Source organism: Camelina sativa, chromosome 11 (genome assembly GCF_000633955.1).
Source record: "Camelina sativa cultivar DH55 chromosome 11, Cs, whole genome shotgun sequence".
Taxonomy (NCBI): domain Eukaryota; kingdom Viridiplantae; phylum Streptophyta; class Magnoliopsida; order Brassicales; family Brassicaceae; genus Camelina; species Camelina sativa.
This window is the reverse complement of record NC_025695.1, coordinates 20,362,232-20,381,783: the sequence shown is the minus strand read 5'-3', so window position 1 is coordinate 20,381,783 and position 19,552 is coordinate 20,362,232. Positions and strand designations below refer to the sequence as shown.

At 33.8% G+C, this 19,552-nt stretch overlaps 2 protein-coding genes, 1 long non-coding RNA gene and 3 pseudogenes across 7 annotated transcripts; 4 read left to right on the top strand and 2 right to left on the bottom strand.

Moving 5' to 3' along the window:
• On the top strand, positions 442-3,535 carry LOC104723918. 4 transcript variants are annotated; one of them, XR_002034161.1, is made up of 6 exons: positions 442-611; positions 888-982; positions 1,094-1,216; positions 1,326-1,451; positions 1,544-1,643; positions 3,150-3,535. XR_002034161.1 is itself a non-coding variant. In XM_010442352.2 (6 exons), the coding sequence occupies exons 3-6, from the start codon at positions 1,109-1,111 to the stop codon at positions 3,322-3,324; spliced, it is 507 nt and encodes a 168-aa protein (XP_010440654.1). In that variant the 5' UTR covers positions 442-611; positions 888-982; positions 1,094-1,108; the 3' UTR covers positions 3,325-3,535. The 4 variants fall into 4 exon arrangements, 2 of the variants coding, with proteins under 2 accessions (XP_010440654.1, XP_019088160.1); XM_010442352.2 differs by having other exon boundaries at positions 1,549-1,643; positions 3,147-3,535; XR_002034160.1 differs by lacking the exon at positions 442-611 and having other exon boundaries at positions 620-982.
• LOC104723916 (LON peptidase N-terminal domain and RING finger protein 3-like) lies at positions 5,321-6,623 on the top strand. 2 transcript variants are annotated; one of them, XM_010442350.2, is made up of 3 exons: positions 5,321-5,415; positions 5,646-6,143; positions 6,242-6,623. In XM_010442350.2, the coding sequence occupies exons 2-3, from the start codon at positions 5,670-5,672 to the stop codon at positions 6,560-6,562; spliced, it is 795 nt and encodes a 264-aa protein (XP_010440652.1). In that variant the 5' UTR covers positions 5,321-5,415; positions 5,646-5,669; the 3' UTR covers positions 6,563-6,623. The 2 variants fall into 2 exon arrangements, with proteins under 2 accessions (XP_010440652.1, XP_010440651.1); XM_010442349.2 differs by lacking the exon at positions 5,321-5,415 and having other exon boundaries at positions 5,422-6,143.
• Positions 10,052-11,662, bottom strand: LOC104723914 (annotated as a pseudogene).
• Positions 11,465-14,621, top strand: LOC104723915 (annotated as a pseudogene).
• On the bottom strand, positions 16,403-16,880 carry LOC109127558. The gene is made up of 2 exons (XR_002034122.1): positions 16,653-16,880; positions 16,403-16,572 (listed from the first exon to the last, which is right to left on the bottom strand). It is a non-coding gene; the product is annotated as an uncharacterized LOC109127558 (long non-coding RNA).
• LOC104728160 lies at positions 18,253-19,552 on the top strand (annotated as a pseudogene).

Sequence of the window (19,552 nt, the reverse complement as noted above, 5' to 3'; positions counted from 1 at the left end):
TACCGGATATACCCTTATGTTTGAAAATTGTCAACTGCTTAATGGATGAACACAAACGTAAAAATCACATAAGGTTATATCTATCTCCTCCTCTGCTCATTTCTAAAAACGTCTCCCACTCTTTCAAAAGAGACACAGTACAACAAACACCATAAAGAGAAAGTGAGTAAAAAAGAGAAAAAACAAAGCAGATGAATTCAATCAGTATGTAAAAAAAAAAAGTGATCATCTTTTACTTTTTGTTTTTTATTCCTTTTTGACCCGCAAAAAATTCTTTGATTTTTTTAGTAATATAAGCAAAAAAAGAAAAGTTTTAATTCTTATTTTTGAGAGACACAGCTCTCTGCGGCCATCCGTTTAGATAGACAGAGACCCGACATGTGTCCGGTTTTTATTGGTTTAGTTTTGTTTTATTATTAATTTTTTTTAATCTTTTCTTCTCTCCCTCGACCAAATCGACACGAGAGAAACACAAAATCAAAACAATACCTTCTCTCTTCGTCTTTTTCGACGAATCTCTCCGCATCTTCAGCGATTTTCCGGGCGACGTTTACTCTCCGTTCCTCTGACACCGCCGTTTTACTCCGTCGTGCCAGCTTAAGCAATTTCAGGTACCGATTTAGGTATTAACGATTTGATTCTGCTTTTGAGCTTTTGAAAAATTTCCTGAGAATATGCTTTAGGTTTCCCTTGTTTTGGAGAATGATTCGGTTAAGGGTTAACATTTGTGGTTGTATCATGTGTTAGCTGTATTCATTATAGATCGCGACATGCAATATTTATTTCCGTGGTTCATGATTTTTTTCACAACTTCTTAATCATTTTATCTGTCTGTGTTTGGGGTTTTTGGTTCTTGTGTTCGTACAATAACGATTGCGACGGAGAAGACTTGCCTCTTCTAATTCTTCCTCCTCCTTCTGGTCAATTCGAAGATGGAGAGAGAGTCTTAGCCAACCACAGTGATTGCTTCTACGAAGCCAAGGTAGTGAAAATTTTTGAGGAACTTGTTTTATTATTTGCCTATACTTATTTCTGAGAAACTTATTTTATTGATTGCCTATATTTGATTTGGATTCATGTTTTTGTTTATCAGAAAGCACAGTCTTCTATGTTCGAGAGAAGGAGAGCAGATCCAAAGAATGTGGCTGCAATCATTCTAGGAGGAGGCGATGGAGCTAAACTCTTTCCTCTTACCAAGCGAGCAGCAACACCGGCTGTGAGTGATTATTGATGTAAACGGTTTTGAGAAATATGATGTTTGTTGTGTAGAGAGGAAGTCTTATGTTTCTGATTCTTGAAACACTACTGTTAAACAATATTTGTAGGTTCCGGTGGGTGGATGCTATAGGATGAAACAGGTTCTCGCTGCTACACAAACTCCTGGTGAAACTGGGAAAAAGTGGTTTCAAGGAACAACAGATGCTGTCAGAAAATTTCTATGGGTGTTTGAGGTATGAATAACTTATGATCACTATTGATTGTTGACATTACAATGTTTGTCTCTGTGATAATAATAGTTTCTCCCTAATATCTTTTGTTGCAGAACAGAGTTTACTTGTTTTTTTGAGTATGCTGCTAGAGGTGAGCTTTGCAAGGAGCTTCAAAAATGCAAGTACTTCAGCGATCGCTGCTTCTCAAAGAAGGTAAGGTTAAAAAGCTTTTTTAAACTAGAATCTGATTGATTGTTGACATTGAAAAGGTAGTCTTGTTTGTAGAACAAAAAGGTATTGATTTATTGTATGTTGTCAATGCTTGGTAGTTAAGAACTTACTAAATGCTTGGTAGTTAAGCACTTAATAAATGCTTGGTAGTTGTAACACTTAAACACTAAAAACATTTGTAAACCTAACCTTAAAGCTTTACAATAAACCCAACTACCAAACTCTTCCTTCTCCTTCAATGCTTAAATGGTCTCCTTCAATTTGCTATTTATGTCGCTTCTATGGTCTCCTTCAATAACCTTAAAGATTTACAATAAACCCAACTACCAATTCTTCTTCTCTCCATCTTTCATAGACTTTAGGGTATGAATTCTTTTTCTCTAAACTTTACAGACCTCTTGACTAGCCAAGTTGGGGTGAATAATCCAGAATCTCTTCCATCTTCACCTATTCAAATAAGCTCATCACCTATCCCTCAGTTTAGTACACAATTTAGTGATGTCAACGAGGTAGCTGAAAACTCAAGGGAAGCTAGAATCCGATGGACTGCCCAGGAAGATGTTGTCTTGATCAGTGGTTGGTTAAACATTAGCAAAGATCCAGTCGTGAGCAATGGACAAAAGGGTGGTTCCTTTTGGGAGCGTATTGCGTACTACTATGGAACGAGTGAAGCAGTAGCGGGTAAACCAAAGAGAGGGGCCAGTCAATGTAAGCAGAGGTGGAAAAAAATAAATGAGACTGTCAACAAGTTTGTAGGATGTTACAACCAAGCTTCGAGTCGGAGAACCAGTGGCCAGTCAGAAGATGATGTTCTCCAAATGGCAAACGAGTTGTACGTCAATGATCAGAAAATGAAGTTCTCTCTAGAGCATGCTTGGAGGCTTCTTCGTCATGAGCAGAAGTGGTGTTCTTCGAATGCTTTGAGAGGACCTGAAAACACCAAACGAACAAAGTTTGATGTGTGAGTGGCACATATTCCTCCAGTTCAAATACAGCTTCTCGTCTTGAGGAAGAAGCTAATGAACGCCCTCCAGGTGTTAAGGCATCCAAAAGGAAAGCAAAGAACAATGGTGGTGGTACGAAAACTGAGGGTAATTCTCTACAAAAGTTAGAGAAGGCGTGGGAGATCAGAGAGAGAGAAATAGCTGCGAGAGAACGAATTTCCAAGCAACGACTTCTAGCGAGTCTAGTCAACAAAACTGATCTGTCCGAGGCTGAAATCAATCTGAGAAAGAAGCTAATTGATGAGATGTTAGGATAGTTGGTTATTAGTTTGTGTTTTGTGTTTTGTTAAAGTTTGTGTTTTGTGTTTTGTTAAAGTTTATGTTTTGTGTTTTGTGTATGAATCGTTGTAATCAACGTTTAAAGTATGTTTAGTGAATGTTTATGTATCGTTGATGAATCGACTAAATCAATGTTTGTGTTTCACAGGACTCTCTTTTCTTCATTGTTGTTTGTTTTAAATCTGTTCTCATGTGTTGTTAGCAGGTTTCCTTGTGATCTCAAGTCGGCACAAGAGAACATCAAGTCTCTTGTCTTCGATTCTGCTCTTCCCATGACTAAACTCGTGAGCTCAAGTCGGCACAAGAGAACAACAAGTCTCTGGTCTTCAGTGAATCTTGTGATCTCAAGTCGGCACAAGAGAACAACAACCTTCTCGTGACTAAACCCGTGTCTCAACCTTTCCGTCAGAACGTCCGTGAACTTTTTTGTGTTTTTCTTTCCCCACTTGATGTTCAGTAAGCTTGTATATATAGCTTTACGAGAATCGGATACTTCCCAACTCTCTCTTAAACGAGAATCGACTATTTCCCAACTCTCTTGTAAACTCATATTCAGTCTGCTTTATTCTTAAGTTTTAAATATTTTCTCCATCCCAACTCTCTCTTAAAAAATCTCTCATTTCTTATTATCATGTATTCCCCAGATTTAGATGATGAGTATGATGAATTTTTTGATGAACATTTTGGCAATCTATTCCAAGATTGCCTAGATGATTATGGCAATGATCAACAACCAACTACTTCAAGGTGCCAAGAGCTTATATTGATAGACAACACGAAGAAGGGCATATTCAATTATGGAATGATTATTTCAGCGAAAATGCTACGTTCTCTACTGGTAGTTTTCGTCGTCGTTTTCGAATGAACAAATCATTGTTCATTCTTATTGTTGAGGCACTATCCAATGAAGTACCATATTTCCAACAAAGAAGAGATGCTACGGGAAGGTTGGGTCTGTCTGGATTACAAAAGTGTACAGCAGTCATTCGTACTTTGGCATATGGGTGTGCAGCTGATGCAGTTGACGAATACCTCCGCCTCGCAGATAGCACCGCAATGCAATGCTTGGAAAATTTTGTGGAGGGAATTATATATTTGTTTCAAGATACGTACCTAAGAAGACCTACATCAGAGGATCTCCAACGATTACTCAATTTAGGAGAGGACCGCGGATTTCCTGGGATGATCGGAAACATTGATTGTATGCATTGGGAATGGAAGAATTGTCCAACAGCTTGGAAAGGACAGTATTCTCGTGGATCTGGAAAACCTACAATCGTTTTAGAGGTTGTGGCATCGCAAGATCTCTGGATTTGGCATGCATTTTTTGGTCCTCCAGGTACTTTAAATGATATCAATGTTCTTGACCGTTCACCAGTTTTTGATGACATCTTAGAAGGTCGAGCTCCGAGAGTAGATTACTTTGTCAACGGACGACATTACAATATGGCTTACTACCTCACTGATGGTATATATCCGAGATGGGCAACATTCATCCAATCAATTTCACTTCCACAAGATTCGAAAGCATCATTATTTGCAAGGTGTCAAGAAGCTGCCCGAAAAGATGTCGAACGTGCTATTGGAGTCTTGCAAGCTCGTTTTGCGATTGTTAAAAATCCTGCACTTTTTTTGGATAAGGCAAAAATAGGGAAGATAATGCGAGCATGTATCATATTGCACAATATGATAGTAGAAGATGAGCGAGATGGATACAGCATGTCCAATACAGCAGAATTCCATCAACGAGAAGGAAGCGGGACTTCACATGTCGATTTAACATATTCTACAGATAGGATTAACAATCTCGACGATGTGATGGGCGCTTGGAATCAAGTTCGTGATACAACGCAACATCGACGGCTTAAAGCTGATTTGGTTGAACATATCTGGCAAAAATTTGGCACAACTCAATATTAGACCGATGCTAATTATGTTATTCATAATGCTTTCATATGTTTCTATCATTCTATGTTTTTTTTAATTATTGTATTCAGTTTTAAGTTTGTGGTTTTTTTAGGATTGTAATATATGTTTTAAAGTTTTTTTAATGTAATATATATATATTTTAATAAATGTATTCTACTACTAGTTTTATTTTTTTAATATTGCATAAATTATATAACTAACATTTATGACATTATAAAATATACTTTAAACATTTTTTTAATAAAAAAAATTAGATATCCAAGGATAACTAATGGGAGGACAAAAGTTTAAAGGAAGGATGTGAAAAAAAAGATGAGATATAAAAGTAAAAAGAAGAGTAACGCTCCTTGCTGGAGAATTTTGAAAAGATTGTGAGAAACGTTCTTCAACACGTGGCGTTCATTTATTGGCACATATTTTTAAAAATAAATAAAAAATAAAAATGTGTAATAAATTTTTTTTTTTTTTTTTGGTATCTGACCAAAGATGGTCTTATAGATTCCCGGATTCTAGTGCAAAGAGAAGGGAAGTTGTCGGAGAAGGTAAGGTATCCGATGATTCTTCTTAAGTTCTTCACATATAATAATGAAGTCGATCTGTTTTTTACTCGCTCACTATTTTCTCAGTTGGTAAAAACAAAAAAACCTGAGAGATTTTCTCGGGAAACGAGTCCTCTGTTTTTTGTCTTTTCCCTTCTCTCTTTGCCGACGAATTTGTGTGTGTTTTTTTTTTGTTCTTGAGAATTCTTGATTTTGCGGGTACTTGTCTTCAGGTCACATAGTTTTATTTTGACAAGATGATTCAAATGGACGGTGGAGATAGGCTTAGAGTGACGTTCTTAGACCGTATGTCAACGGTTGAGAATGGTCGGAGCTCAGTGACTCTTGAAGATATTCTGATGGCTGAAACGAGCGGTTTCCGTTCGCTTACTGCGCCGTCGTCTCCGGCGAGGAACCACTCCAATGGTAGCTTACTTGACGTGATGAGAAGAGAGCGCCGCCGCGATAAAACCGCTTGGAAATCTTTCCGAGATAAGCTCCGTCTCAAACGCACCTCTACTGGTTGGATCTCGTCTAATAATCCTATCCCTACATTGGATAGTCCTATCCGTAATCTGAATAGTGAGAGTCATCGATTAAACCGTCTTGGAGGACTCCTCTCAAACTCCGAGACTGACCGGAGCAGTGGTGACGTTAGCAACGGTGGAGATGAGGCGGTGGAGCGAGAAGGAAGACGCCGGTTAGGCACCGTGTTGGCGGCAGATAGAGAGGTATTGATCAGTTAGTTAAATTAGTTAACAAAACTCTACTGTGGTTTGGTATCAGAACACTTAAAGATTAAGCTTTCTTGTAATCTTTGTTATCTTAGGAAGTTCAGCCGCCGAGGATGTCTCTAATGGAGTTGTTGGAGGATAATGATGGACAAATGTATGATGTCTGCGGCGAGAGAGAAGCGGTGGAGGTGGAGGCGGAAGCCGAGGGAAGAAATGGTTGTGGAGGAGGAGAGGCGGTGGGGATGACGGCGACGGCGGAGTTGAGTTGTTGCGTGTGTATGATAAGGAGTAAAGGTGCGGCTTTTATACCGTGTGGACATACGTTTTGCAGATTGTGTTCGAGAGAGCTTTGGGTACAGAGAGGAAACTGTCCGTTATGTAACACTACCATTTTACAAGTTCTTGATATTTTCTAGGTTAGCTTTTCTTTTGCTGCTGTTGTATATTATTATTCAGGTGATTCTATTGTTTTCTTCACTTGTTTGTTTGTGAATCTCAAACATGAACCTTCACAACAATGCTCATTAGAAGCCGAAGAGAAGATTAAGCTCCCATAGAAAGAAAGACTTTCTTCACTAGTTATAAATTTACTACGATGATAAGAGGAACTAATTAGCGATGATAAATTTACATGAACCAATTTCAACGTCCAACATAACTGATTTTGGGAACCACCATCGGCACATAAATAAAAACCAAGATTACCCAAACTGCCATGAATTATCCTCACTAATGCTACATTTTGCCGAAATAAGCTCCCATAACTCAAAACATAATATAGAAATCTATATAATAATAACAATCCGAATAAATGCGACCAGTAGTTGTGTTTTTTCAATCGTACATTTTGGATATTTTCTGAAAAGTCATGATGAATCATTAAAACGGTTATTTATAAAAAGTTACAACTGTTCACTGTAAAATTATGTTGATTGGAACATTCATATCTTTTGAAATCTATATATATTTGTCTGTTTGAACTGTTTTCATTTTTTTGCCATGACACAAAATCAACTAAAAATTCAATTTCAACGGTTTATACATTTTTCTAAATTATTTTCTAGCATTCATTCTTTTAACAAAAGATTTTTGGAATGATAAATCTAATTTACATCTTTTAGTTAATTTTAAATATAAAAGTTTAATGAAAATACCTAGAGTGTTTTTCCAAGAGTTAGATGGATTACATAGTGAGTTTTTGGATTTGACTTTTCAATATGGTAATAAAGATGCTTTCATATATAAAAATTTAATGAAAATACCTATATATAATAACAATCCGAATAAATGTCACCAAAAGTTGTGTTTTTTCAATCGTACTTTTTGAATAATTTTCCAAAAAAATCTGTAGATTATTTAAATTGTGTGTTTTACAAAAAGTTGTGATTGTTCGTTGTAACGGTTTTTTGTAAAGTTGCAACTGTTCATTGTAGAGTTATGTCTATTTGTATATTCGTATCTTTTGAAATCTGTACCAAAAGTTGTGTTTTTTCAATTGTACTTTTTGGATAATTTTCTAAAAAAATCTGTAGAAATTTTGAATTGTGTGTTTTACAAAAAGTTGTGATTGTTCATTGTAACGGTTTTTTGTAAAGTTGCAATTGTTCATTGTAGAGTTGTGTCTATTTGAATAGTCGTATCTTTTGAAATCTATATAGATTTGTCTGTTGGAACTGTTTTCATTTTTTTTTTTGCCATGACACCAAATAATATAAAATTTCAATCTCAACGGTTTTTACAGCTCTCTAAATTATTCTCTAGCATTCATTCTTTGAAAAGTAAAAAATTATAGCATTCATTTTTTTAAAAGTAAAAAAGATTCCTCCAGTTCTTGATTTAACAAAAGATTTTTGGAATGATGAATCTAATTTATAACTTTTAGTTAATTTCATATCTAGAGTCTTTTTCCAAGAGTTAGATTGATTATATAATGAGCTTTTGGATTTGACTTTTGAATATGGTAATAAAGATATCTTTTATTTAAAAGCAGTTCATATGAGTTTGTAGGTATAATCAAGTGCAGACACAACAGTTGTGATTTTTCGTAGTACCTTTTTGTAAAAAAATGTCTTTCTTTGTTTTTTTAATTCAAACGGTTTTATCTGTTCATCTTAGAGTTGTGTCTTTTTACTATATTTTATTTATATTTTTTCATCACAACTTTTCGTTCTAATAGGTGTGTCTATTTAAATAGTCATGCTTTTTGAACTCTCTTTATATTTGTCTCTTCATCACTAACTAACAAGTTCGTTGAAACAAAATTTCCATTTTATGTTGAATCTAGATAATGAAATGATTATAGAAATAGAGAAAAATACAACTTAATATTGAATTTACAGTTGCGTCTATTTATCTTAACTTTTCGTTTAAAAAATATAATAACAATCTGAATAAATGAGAACAACAGTTGCGACTTTTCGTAGTACATTTTTGTAAAAAAATTCATTTTATTTTTTCTTTTTAAAAAAACTCAAACAGTTGTATTTGTTCATTGTAGAGTTGTGTCTTTTCACTATATTTTATTCATAATTTTTCATCACAATTTTATTCTAATAGGTGTGTATATTTAAATAGTCATTTCTTTTGAACTCTCTATATATTTGTCTTTTCATCAATAACTTACAAATCATTGTTCGTTGAAACAAAATTTTTATTTTATGTTAAATCTAAATAATTTGAATATTAATATCTAATATTTAATGTTATTCTATAATCTAACTAAAATTTTAGAATGATTATAGTAATATAGAAATTTAATAAAACTTAATATAGAATTTACAGTTGCGTCTATTAAACTTAACTTTTCGTTAAAAACTATTTTAATATTTAAAATTTATTTTATTTTGTTCTTAAGAGCTGTGTATTTTAATTTTAATTTTTTGTTGATATTGTTTCACTCATTATTAAATATATTTTTAATTATAGTTCTTTAATAGTAAATTACATTACTCATTATAACCATTAGTTCAATATTCTCAGTAAGGATCATTTTTTCATAATGATTCTTTTTTAATTTTAACTCTTTACCATAATTCTTCATAAAAATATATTATATTTATAATACTTTAAACAATATGTTTTGCAAAGTTGCGTCTATTCTATATAATATTTTTTGTTATAAGTTTTCATTTTGATTATTGTGTTTTTAGTAACAGTTTATGTATTTAAACTATTCTATTACATTCAAATAATTTTATAATGTATAATTTTAAATTTTTAAGTTTTTTTTTCTAAAATAGTTCCCTCGCAACATCGCGGGGGTCTTAGTCCTAGGTGGAAGAATATAAAAGTCATAATCTAATCGTCAAAACTCAAATGTAGCATATAGAAGAGGATTGAATATTGGGAAAAAAAAAGCTGGGAATCGAAAGAGAGAGTTCAACAGGAATAAATTTGGACACTTTCTTGGCTTGGTGGGGAAGCTTATGGCCATGCCCTATATCCTCCAAAAAAGAAAAACCACCCTTTAATTGTTGTATCTCTTGTGTCAAGATTTGAAGCTGGAAGAGTTCATAATCACGGAAACTCACTAAGACATTGTAATAGAATCTTTCACATATATATATGTCAACACCGTTGGTTAATTAGGTTTGAGGTACGATATCTTCAAAGTTTTTTTTTTTTTTTTTTTTTTTTTTTTTTTTTTTNAGGCAAATGTTTAAAAAAATACTCGGACATAAATGATAGCTTATATAGGTTTAGTATCATGCATTTAAGCCAGCACACACCAACATGTTAAGTCAACATTGTTGACGGACGATGTTTAGGTCAATGCTAGTTTTGGTTCAATAGGGCTAATTAGTTCGTGAAATTTTAGGCTAATGTATCGTGGTTTGTATAGTTTTCGGCAGTTTTCATATAATTCTTACATAGTTCCTTACCTTAATGGCTTAATGATAGTTCATGTAAAATTGACATTGTTTCCTCAGAAATGTAACATACATAACATTACAATTTGGAACTTTAGGTCATCGTATCTCACTTAATCAACATGCAAATTCAAATAAGCTATATTATATTATATGTCACGTCTTGTATAAACGTTTGCAAAGCCACCTGCGAAGATCCACCTTCCATTAACGCCACGTGACACTTCTCTGCCATCTCCTTCACTCTATCCCTAACGTCACTATTCTCCTCCATAACACGCCTGATCGCTTTCTCTATCTCCTCCGCCGTAACGGTCTCCATTTCTCCGGTCATCAATTCTCCCTAAAATATTTCCGTATCTCCACCGCTAATCCTAGCTCCTCCACCATCTCGAACGCGTTTACCTTCTGCCCTGAGTAAAGCGGCCACACCACCATCGGAACACCAAACCACAAGCTCTCCAACATCGAGTTTGAGAGCTTGTGGTGCCCATCGCAGGTTTTGCTAGCACCGCCGCTTGTGGTGCCCATCCGATTACCTTCCCTCTATCCGATGTCCGATCTAAGAATCCCGCCGGGAGAACCTCCTCAAGATTCGTAAAATCTCCGGGACGTTCGGTCATTATATTCGGGGATGCACGACGGAGAGACAAAAGAAACCGGTGACCGCTTCGTTCTAGCGCGACGGCGATTTCTTTAGTTTGTGTCTCACTGAAACCTCCCATGCTCCCAAAGCAGAGGAACACAACCGACTTAGCCGGTTGTTCATCGAGCCACCGCAAAATCTCCGGTTGCTTGTCAATGTTTTCTAGATGCAACACTGGTCCTATTGGATAAACTTGAGGAAGATGATCACCACCACCAATATTGTTGAACATTTTCAAAGCGTGTGATTCGAGCTCATCAACTGTATTTACCAAAAAACCCTTCATCTTTCGGAAAGATCTGGCTTGAGCTAGAAACAAAGGTAGCCACTGTTTTGAAGTGAAGAGATAAGGCAGTAACTTCACAGGATAAGGACGAGTCAAACACGGAAACTCCAACTCAGTGACGACCGACTCTTCCAACTCGCTGACGTCATACTTTTTCTCGTCGTGCATCAACTGAACGTGAAGTGTGATTCCTAAAAACGTAGCGCTTGATGCGTAAAACATATAACACGGAACTTCGAATTCGTTAGCTATATCTATCATTGAGGAACAAAACATATCTACTACTAAACCGGCGAGTCGTCGTGTTGGATCATCCACGATTCTCGTGACTATATCTCTTACCTTTGAATTTTGTTCCTCTATGTAGACTTGAGTCGGCTGCTTCGGATCTGCTGTTATTGGTTGTTCTTTGACGGCGGAGATGGTTTCGTAACGGAGGCGATCTTGAGATGTCGTGGAGAGAGATGCTATATAGGTGGAATCATCGGCGACGTTGTTAATGGAAGGGATTATGATCACGGTGATCGTGAGGCGGTCATCGCTGCGGACAAGTAGCTTCGCTAGCTCGATGGTTGGCTTGCGATGACCGATTCCTGGTAACGGTATGAACACAAGCTCAATCTTCATTTATCTGTTTAGTTGGGTTGGGATTAGTTAAAGCCGAAGCCTGAAGGTGTAGTAGTAAGTTCTATAGCCTATAAATTATAGGGCTACGTAATTTGGTCCATGTTATATAGAATATAGTTGTGCCGATGACAAAAACTTTAAACACTTAAAATATTTTCTATAAAAGTATAAAGATTCATAACTTAAAAAAATATAGTTTTTTTTACGCATGAATCACATCGTTTAAACTCTGAAATTACATGAGGTTTGCAAAGATAATTTAGTTTCTAGCGTATTAACTGAAAATTATTTTCTAAAATTTTGGTTTTTTTTTTTTAACTTTTGCAATGGTTCGGTTTGTGTTGATATGATATTTTAAGGACTTTATTACATATACATGCTTTTAATACACCAGTTATATAGTTAAGTTTTCAAATATGATGATATATGTAAACTGTGGTCCTGATTGTTAACTGCTGTTACTTTTGGCTGTAGAGACTTTGACTTTAAAATTTTAGCTATAGAGAATTTGGCGGTAGATACTTTGACTGTTAAAACTTTGAAAACTTTAAAAACTTTAACCGTTAAAATCTGATTGTTTACCAACAACTTTTAAAGCTGTAGCTATTTTTATTATTATCATTAGATTTTAATAATATAATTATAATAAATATAAATTATGTCAGAATTTAATCCATATAGCAATTTAATAACAATTTTTTTTATTAATGATAAATTATAATTTTTAAAATGTGAGTCTATCAGATATATGATTTTGTTTGAAAATTCTGTTTTTCTTTTGTTTTTGGTGATTGGTTTTAGATTGATTTTTAATTGTTTTGAATTTTTTTTAATTGAGCAGTTATACTAGCAGTCAAACATCCATTAAGCACTTATTAATGCATTGTTTTGAATGTTACTCTCTTAATAATGATGAATTTCATAAATCTTTTACACCATTATTAATGATGATGATGAAAAAAATAAAAATTATTATTGAAATGGATCTTCAAAGAAAGAAAAAAAGTGAAGTGACTTTAGTGCAGTGGCCAAAGATAAGTCCTTAATGCACAAGGCACCATCACATCTAGGGATCGAGTCCCGCTCCCTACGAATATAGGGATTAGACTAATGGGCCGGCCTGTTGTGGCCCAATGGTTGACAAAAAAAAAAAATTATAATAATTAATTTGTAAAAATAGGGTATGTATCATGTTGTAGCTGGTTTAATCTGGTTTTGGAATAACCGACATGTCCCGTAACCAAACAATCAGCTTCCGGTTAACCAAACTTGGCTCATAACCAAAAGAAGTTTTGGGCCTGGGCTTAAGATTTTCTCATCCGTTTGTTTTCAATTTTTCCAGGAAAAGAAAAACAGCAGCGGAAACGAGATCTAGCACAGACGTCTCTCGTGTTGCCGTCGCCGGAGAAGACTACAACGAACGAAGCAAGGAGCTTAATAAAACCCTAAATCGATCAAGTTTCTCAAATTCCGTTGAAGAACAAAAACAAGATGAACATTTTCAGATTAGCCGGTGATATGACTCACCTAGCTAGTGTTCTTGTATTGCTTCTCAAGATCCACACCATCAAATCCTGCGCCGGTTTGTTCCATTTCGAGAATCAAATCCTTTTGGAATTCAAAATGTTATGATTTGGTTATGTATGTTTAGTGAGTATCATCATCTCCTTTGGTTTTGGGAATTTCACAGGTGTTTCACTAAAGACTCAAGAACTCTACGCCATTGTCTTCGCGACTCGATATTTAGATATTTTCACGAGTTTCTATTCAATCTACAACACTCTTATGAAGTTGATATTCTAAGGAAGTTCGTTTTCGATAGTTTGGTACATGAGGTACCATAAGACTGTTCGTAGGACTTATGATAGGGAGCAAGATACGTTTCGTCATTGGTTCCTTGTGCTTCCTTGCTTACTCTTGGCTCTTTTGATTCATGAAAAGTTTACCTTTCTTGAGGTTTGTTCTTCTTGCTCGCCAGAACAGTTTATATTGCATTCTCTTTTTTTTTTTCCGAAGATAGTGTTATTTCACATCTTCTGTATAATAATTTTCAGGTCTTGTGGACATTTTCATTGTACTTGGAGGCTGTTGCTATACTTCCCCAGCTTGTTCTGCTGCAGAGGACTAGAAATATCGATAACTTGACAGGGCAATACATATTTCTCCTTGGGTATACATATCTCTTGTTGACTAGTTTCATTTCTATCCTATTCACTTTGGTGACATCTCAGATCTGTGTCTTGATGTTTTAGTTGCCTTCTAAGTAAGCTTCATATTTGATATACAATTTGATGTCGTCTTGTTGCAGGGGATACCGAGGACTCTACATCCTCAACTGGATCTACCGTTACTTCACTGAACCACACTTTGTTCACTGGATAAGTTTGACTACTTACCTCCCTCAAAGTTCGTTGTCAAGTCTCCAGTTGTGCACATTATAACGTCTGTTGATATGTTTGTGCCTACTTAGATTAGTGAACTTCTTACCGCGTAACATGACATGCTCAAGAACTTTTTACCGTTCAGTGATATCTTTAATTTAGTTTCTGTAGCCTTTGTGGATTATTTGTTGACACAATTCAAATGAAATCGTGTGACATTTGTTGTGTTGTTTTCGTAGCATGGATCGCTGGGCTCCTTCAGACATTGCTCTACGCTGATTTCTTCTACTACTACTTCCAAAGGTAACATATTTCCATCTTTGGCCTCTTTGTTCATGAAATAAACTCACAACTCTTGACTAAATGGTTTGGATTAATCATAATACACAGCTGGAAAAACAATAAAAAGCTGCAGCTACCAGCTTAGTCTCTAATTTGTCGATGCTTTGGGAAACAAATTTGGTTATAGCCCACGAGGAGTTTGGGATTATAGAAGAGAAAGGTTATATAGAATGTGTAAACTCTTCATCTATCTAACTTGTTAAGTTTGTTGTACTTCTCAAAACTGTATTTGTTCTCCTTCAAGATTAGTGGTATAAGTTTATTTATATATGGAACAATAAACATGATTTTGAATGCTCTCAAATATAAATAGTTGATTTGTTCGAGTATCCTCTTCTCATGTATCTAATCGAGATTTCAGCATTCTCTGTGTGTCTTTGTCCAAGACTCATTTTACGATAAAGTATATAATACTCTTTCTGTCTCACAAAAATTGATGTTTTGAAATATTTTTTTGTTCCACAAAGATTGACGTTTTGTAAACTTCAAGAAGTAATCATTGAAAATATTTAATTTTTTTGAATTGTTATTGGTTTATATTTTCTCTCTGTACCAAAAAGTAATTATAAATTAATTTATAAAGAAAAACTAAAATTTTTCTTAATATGTGTGAAAATGTCAAAACATCGATCTTTGTGAGACAGAGGGAGTATCTGTTAACCAACTAACGATATGTTAACGAGAACGAACTAATATGTATGTTCTTGAAATTAACCAAATGCTTTTTAAGTATCAAACTAAGTCTCTCTCGGCCACTCAATCCCACACCATTCTGTTTGAGAAACGAAAAGACATGAGGGTTTATTGTGTTTGTTATTATTTATTTGATGGGAAAAATGCTAAAAAAAATCCCGAGTTATTTTTAGTTGGATCTTTAATACACAATTGTTTTGGATTGGAATAAAAATACACCAAATAATAAAAATGTGTCATTTAAAACCCAAAAAAATTAGTGTTGTTATTTTCATACCCACGATTTTTTAACAAAATCAAAATTCCAATTTTACCCTGGTTATCTAATTAATTATTAAGTTTTAATATAAAAAAATTCGGTTTTTTGTTAACCATATCAAACCAGAAATTAACCATGGTTATCTTCTTTCTCCTCCTCTCTCTCATATCCTAGTTGCTCCTCTCCTTTTCACATAATTTAGTAGGGACAATTCTTTGGTTCACTCTTAACATGAACCCTTTTGTTCATTTCTCCTTATTTTAGCCAATAAGAATCTGACATCTTATAATATATATAAGAATATATTTATTCACCTCTTTATAAAATAAGGAAACAAAATCTGTATACATTATTATAAAATTTAAAAGTTAAACCACTTATTTATAAACCCAAAACCGATCTATAATTTCATTCTAATTGTAAAATATAAACCCTAACCATCTCATTTGTAAACTCAAACCGACATATAATTTCACTCTAATTGTAAAATCTAAACCCTAACCATCTCATTTGTAAACCCAAACCGACATATAATTTCGTTCTAATTGTAAAATCTAAACCCTAACCATCTCATTTGTAAACCCAAACCGACATATAATTTCGTTTTAATTGTAAAATCTAAACCCTAACCACTTCATTTGTAAACCCAAACCGACATATAATTTTGTTTGAATTGTAAAATCTAAACCCTAATCACCTTATTTGTAAACCCAAACCGATATATCATTTCATTCTAATTGTAAAATCTAAACCAAAACAATATATAACTTTCCTTAAAAAAAATTATACAGAATTTGTTTCCTTAATATGGATTGCTTTTTAATTTAGTTTTGATTTATATTTTTAAACAAAATAATATATAAAAGATTCTCATTGGATTATATATAAAATAATATATAAAAGATTCCTATATATATATATGTAAACAGGAAAGTTCCCTAGGAGTGAACCTAAGTATTTTTCATTTGGTACCTAAACTTAAAGTTAATATATATACAAAGGTTATGTTAAGAGAGAGATTACTTTTTATAGGAAAAGACCTAAACTATGCCAAATTACACATCATTATGCACAATATGATAAATTAATTATCAATAACATCAATTTCAAAACCCAAATTTTAAAAAAGTGGCGAGAAAAAGAAGAAAATTACAGTTTCTTGAGATGCTCCTTTGATACCGAGAAGCTGGTTAATGCTCTAACCACTACCGGCCGGTGACAAATTCAGTTTTAAAAATCAACGGAAAAAATGATAATTGAAAAACATAAAAATCAAACCTTTATCTGTATCAGTCTCCGCCGCACGCACAACAAATCTCCATCCTACGAACAAAGAACAAAATCAGTAAAGAAAAAATCGAAGACATTGTCCAGAAGCATCAATCTATCGAAATGTAAAGTACCCGGTGATCGGAAGACCAATGTCGATGAACCAGAACGCCGACAAGTGAAGTCGACGAAATCAGGATTACAGAGAGAGAACTCCGACTCTGTCTACGGAGGTAACTCTGGATGAATGGATGGAGGAGACGGTGTTGAGAATCGAAGTAGTCATAGAAGCGACGGAGGAAAGAAGAATCGTCTATGGCCGGAGATAATGACGATGATATTAGAGAGAGGGGGAAAAAGAGAGATCCCGGTTCGACATGGTTAACAGAAAACCCAAACTTTTTATATTAAAAATTAATAATTAATTAGATAATCAAGATAAAATTAAAATTTTGATTTTGTTGAAAAATTGTTGGTATGAAAATAACAACACTAATTTTTTTGGGTTTTAAATGACACATTTTTATTATTTGGTATATTTTTATTCCAATCCAAAATAATTGGGTATTAAACGTTCAAATAAAAATAACTTAAGTTTTTTTTTGGCTTTTTTTCCCTTTATTTGATAAATGTATCGTGAAATTTCATTAAAATTATATATATATATATATATAAAAAGTATTTTTAAAAAATACTATTAACCAAGACATGACACGGACCTTCATCTAATTAATACAGTATAGACTTTTAATGAATGCTCTGTTATGGGGTGATGATTTTTCTCTTGCAAAATGAACGTGAATCCTATTTCAAATTTAGGATATACAAAGATATAAGTAAATCTATAATTTGAACTATGTCGATGATGTAGAATGTTTAATCCATGATTCAACAATGACATGAGAGAATGTCTTATCCCACATTTACAGTTTTTAACAAAAAGAAAACAATTATATGAAGAAAAAGACTAATTCTCAAGAGAGCAGTTAGAAATACATTTATTCGTATAATTATTTAAGTGGATGACATCATAGAAATACATTTTTGTGCTCAGTTACAGTAAATTGTTTATATATATATATATATATATATTTGCAGTAATTCAATTTAATATTTACAATGAAATTATCACAACTACTAAATTGAATTACTATTTTCGACGTAAATCTCCAATTTATTTATTTATTAACCTTTATAAAAGATTTCATCTAAACACAATTTCTGGTGGTTCCAAATGATTGGAAAATTCATCTTAAAGATGGTGGACCAGAGTTTAATTTTTGGAAATGCGATTATAAAAATAGTTGCATCACTATATAAACACATAAAACTGCAAGGACACCCAAGATTTTTTTCACATGTATGAAAGTGAGTAGATCGATCTTAAAGTATTCACTTCTATCACTCTTTGGTCTTGTATATTTTCATTTTTGCATTTTCAGATCTTCTAGAACCAATTTTTTAACGAACAAACTTAAAGAATTAGTTACTAAGATCTAAAACTAAAATTGTCATAGTCAATGCATTAACGAATCTGTAACCCTTCAATACTAGATAACACATATGTGTGTTGTAGCGGTGTGCGAGGGTAGCCGCGTGAACACACCCATAACTCTAGTATCTATGGCAATAAATACGTTTATACCAAAATTGTATATATATACATTTGTTTGGTCAAGAAATGAGAAACGAGATATATTGCTTCACGAGAAGTACTCAAAAACAACAATTAAGATGGAATATATTTTAATATTTGGTTTTGTTTGGGCACTAATGTTGATCATTAAGGCTGATGCCACTAGAGTTCATGGAGTTAGAGGAATTGCCATAAACCAAGAATCTGGTTTTGATGAGAACTATGTGGTTACATGGGGACAAGATCATGTCTTAAAATCCAACCAAGGCAAAGAAGTTCAGCTTACCATAGATTATTTTTCAGGTTCTTTGATTTTTTATATTGTTTTTTTTTATTTCCATTTTAAGATACAATTTTATGATGTTGTTCTTAGGAATCATGTCACACACGTATAGGTTCTGGCTTTGAGTCCAAAAACCACTACGGATCAGGATTTTTCCAAATGAGAATTAAAGTGTTTGGAAACGATTCTTCTGGCGTTGTCACTGCCTTTTACGTTCGTATTTGTTTTATTCTCTCCTTTTAGAATAATCATTTTATATGGATCTCAGTTAGCAACATTGGTGAAACTTTTGTCATGTATTTATTTGTGAAATATTGGTTATAGTTGACTTCGAAAGGAGACACCCACGACGAGGTTGACTTTGAGTTCTTGGGGAACGTAGAAGGAAAATCAATAACGTTACAGACAAATGTGTACACCGAAGGTAGAGGAAACAGAGAACAAAGGTTTGATCTTTGGTTCGATCCCACCATTGACTTCCACACTTATGGCATTCTTTGGAATCCATACTATATAGTGTACGTATTTATTTACTTATTATTATTTATGAATACTAAATGAGTGTCACCTTATGTGCATGCGAGTTTGTTTTTTGTTTGTAAAAGTTAATTTAAAAGTTGTCGTGTGATTATTTTTACATAATTAAACAGAATGATTATTGATATATTTGATGTGTATATATAATGACAATTGCCCAAATATAATGACAAGATGATTTGATAATAGGTTTTACGTGGACAGTATCCCAATAAGAGTGTTCAATAACAACACAAGCAATGGCGTGAACTATCCATCGAAGCCAATGCAAGTAGTGAGTAGTTTGTGGAATGGAGAAAACTGGGCAACAGATGGTGGTAAAACCAAGATTAATTGGACCTATGCTCCTTTCAAGGCACATTTCCAAGGTTTCTCCGACTCCGGCTGTCACGTCGATGATCCAAGTAACAATTCCAAAGCTTGCGGTTCATCAATATATATATTGGTGGAACACCATGATGCTAAGTGTCTTCGAGCAGAAGGTCTACAAGACTGTAAGAGAGAAATATATGAACTATGACTATTGTTCTGATCAAGCTAGATTTTCGGTTCTTCCTAGTGAATGTCGATATAGTTAA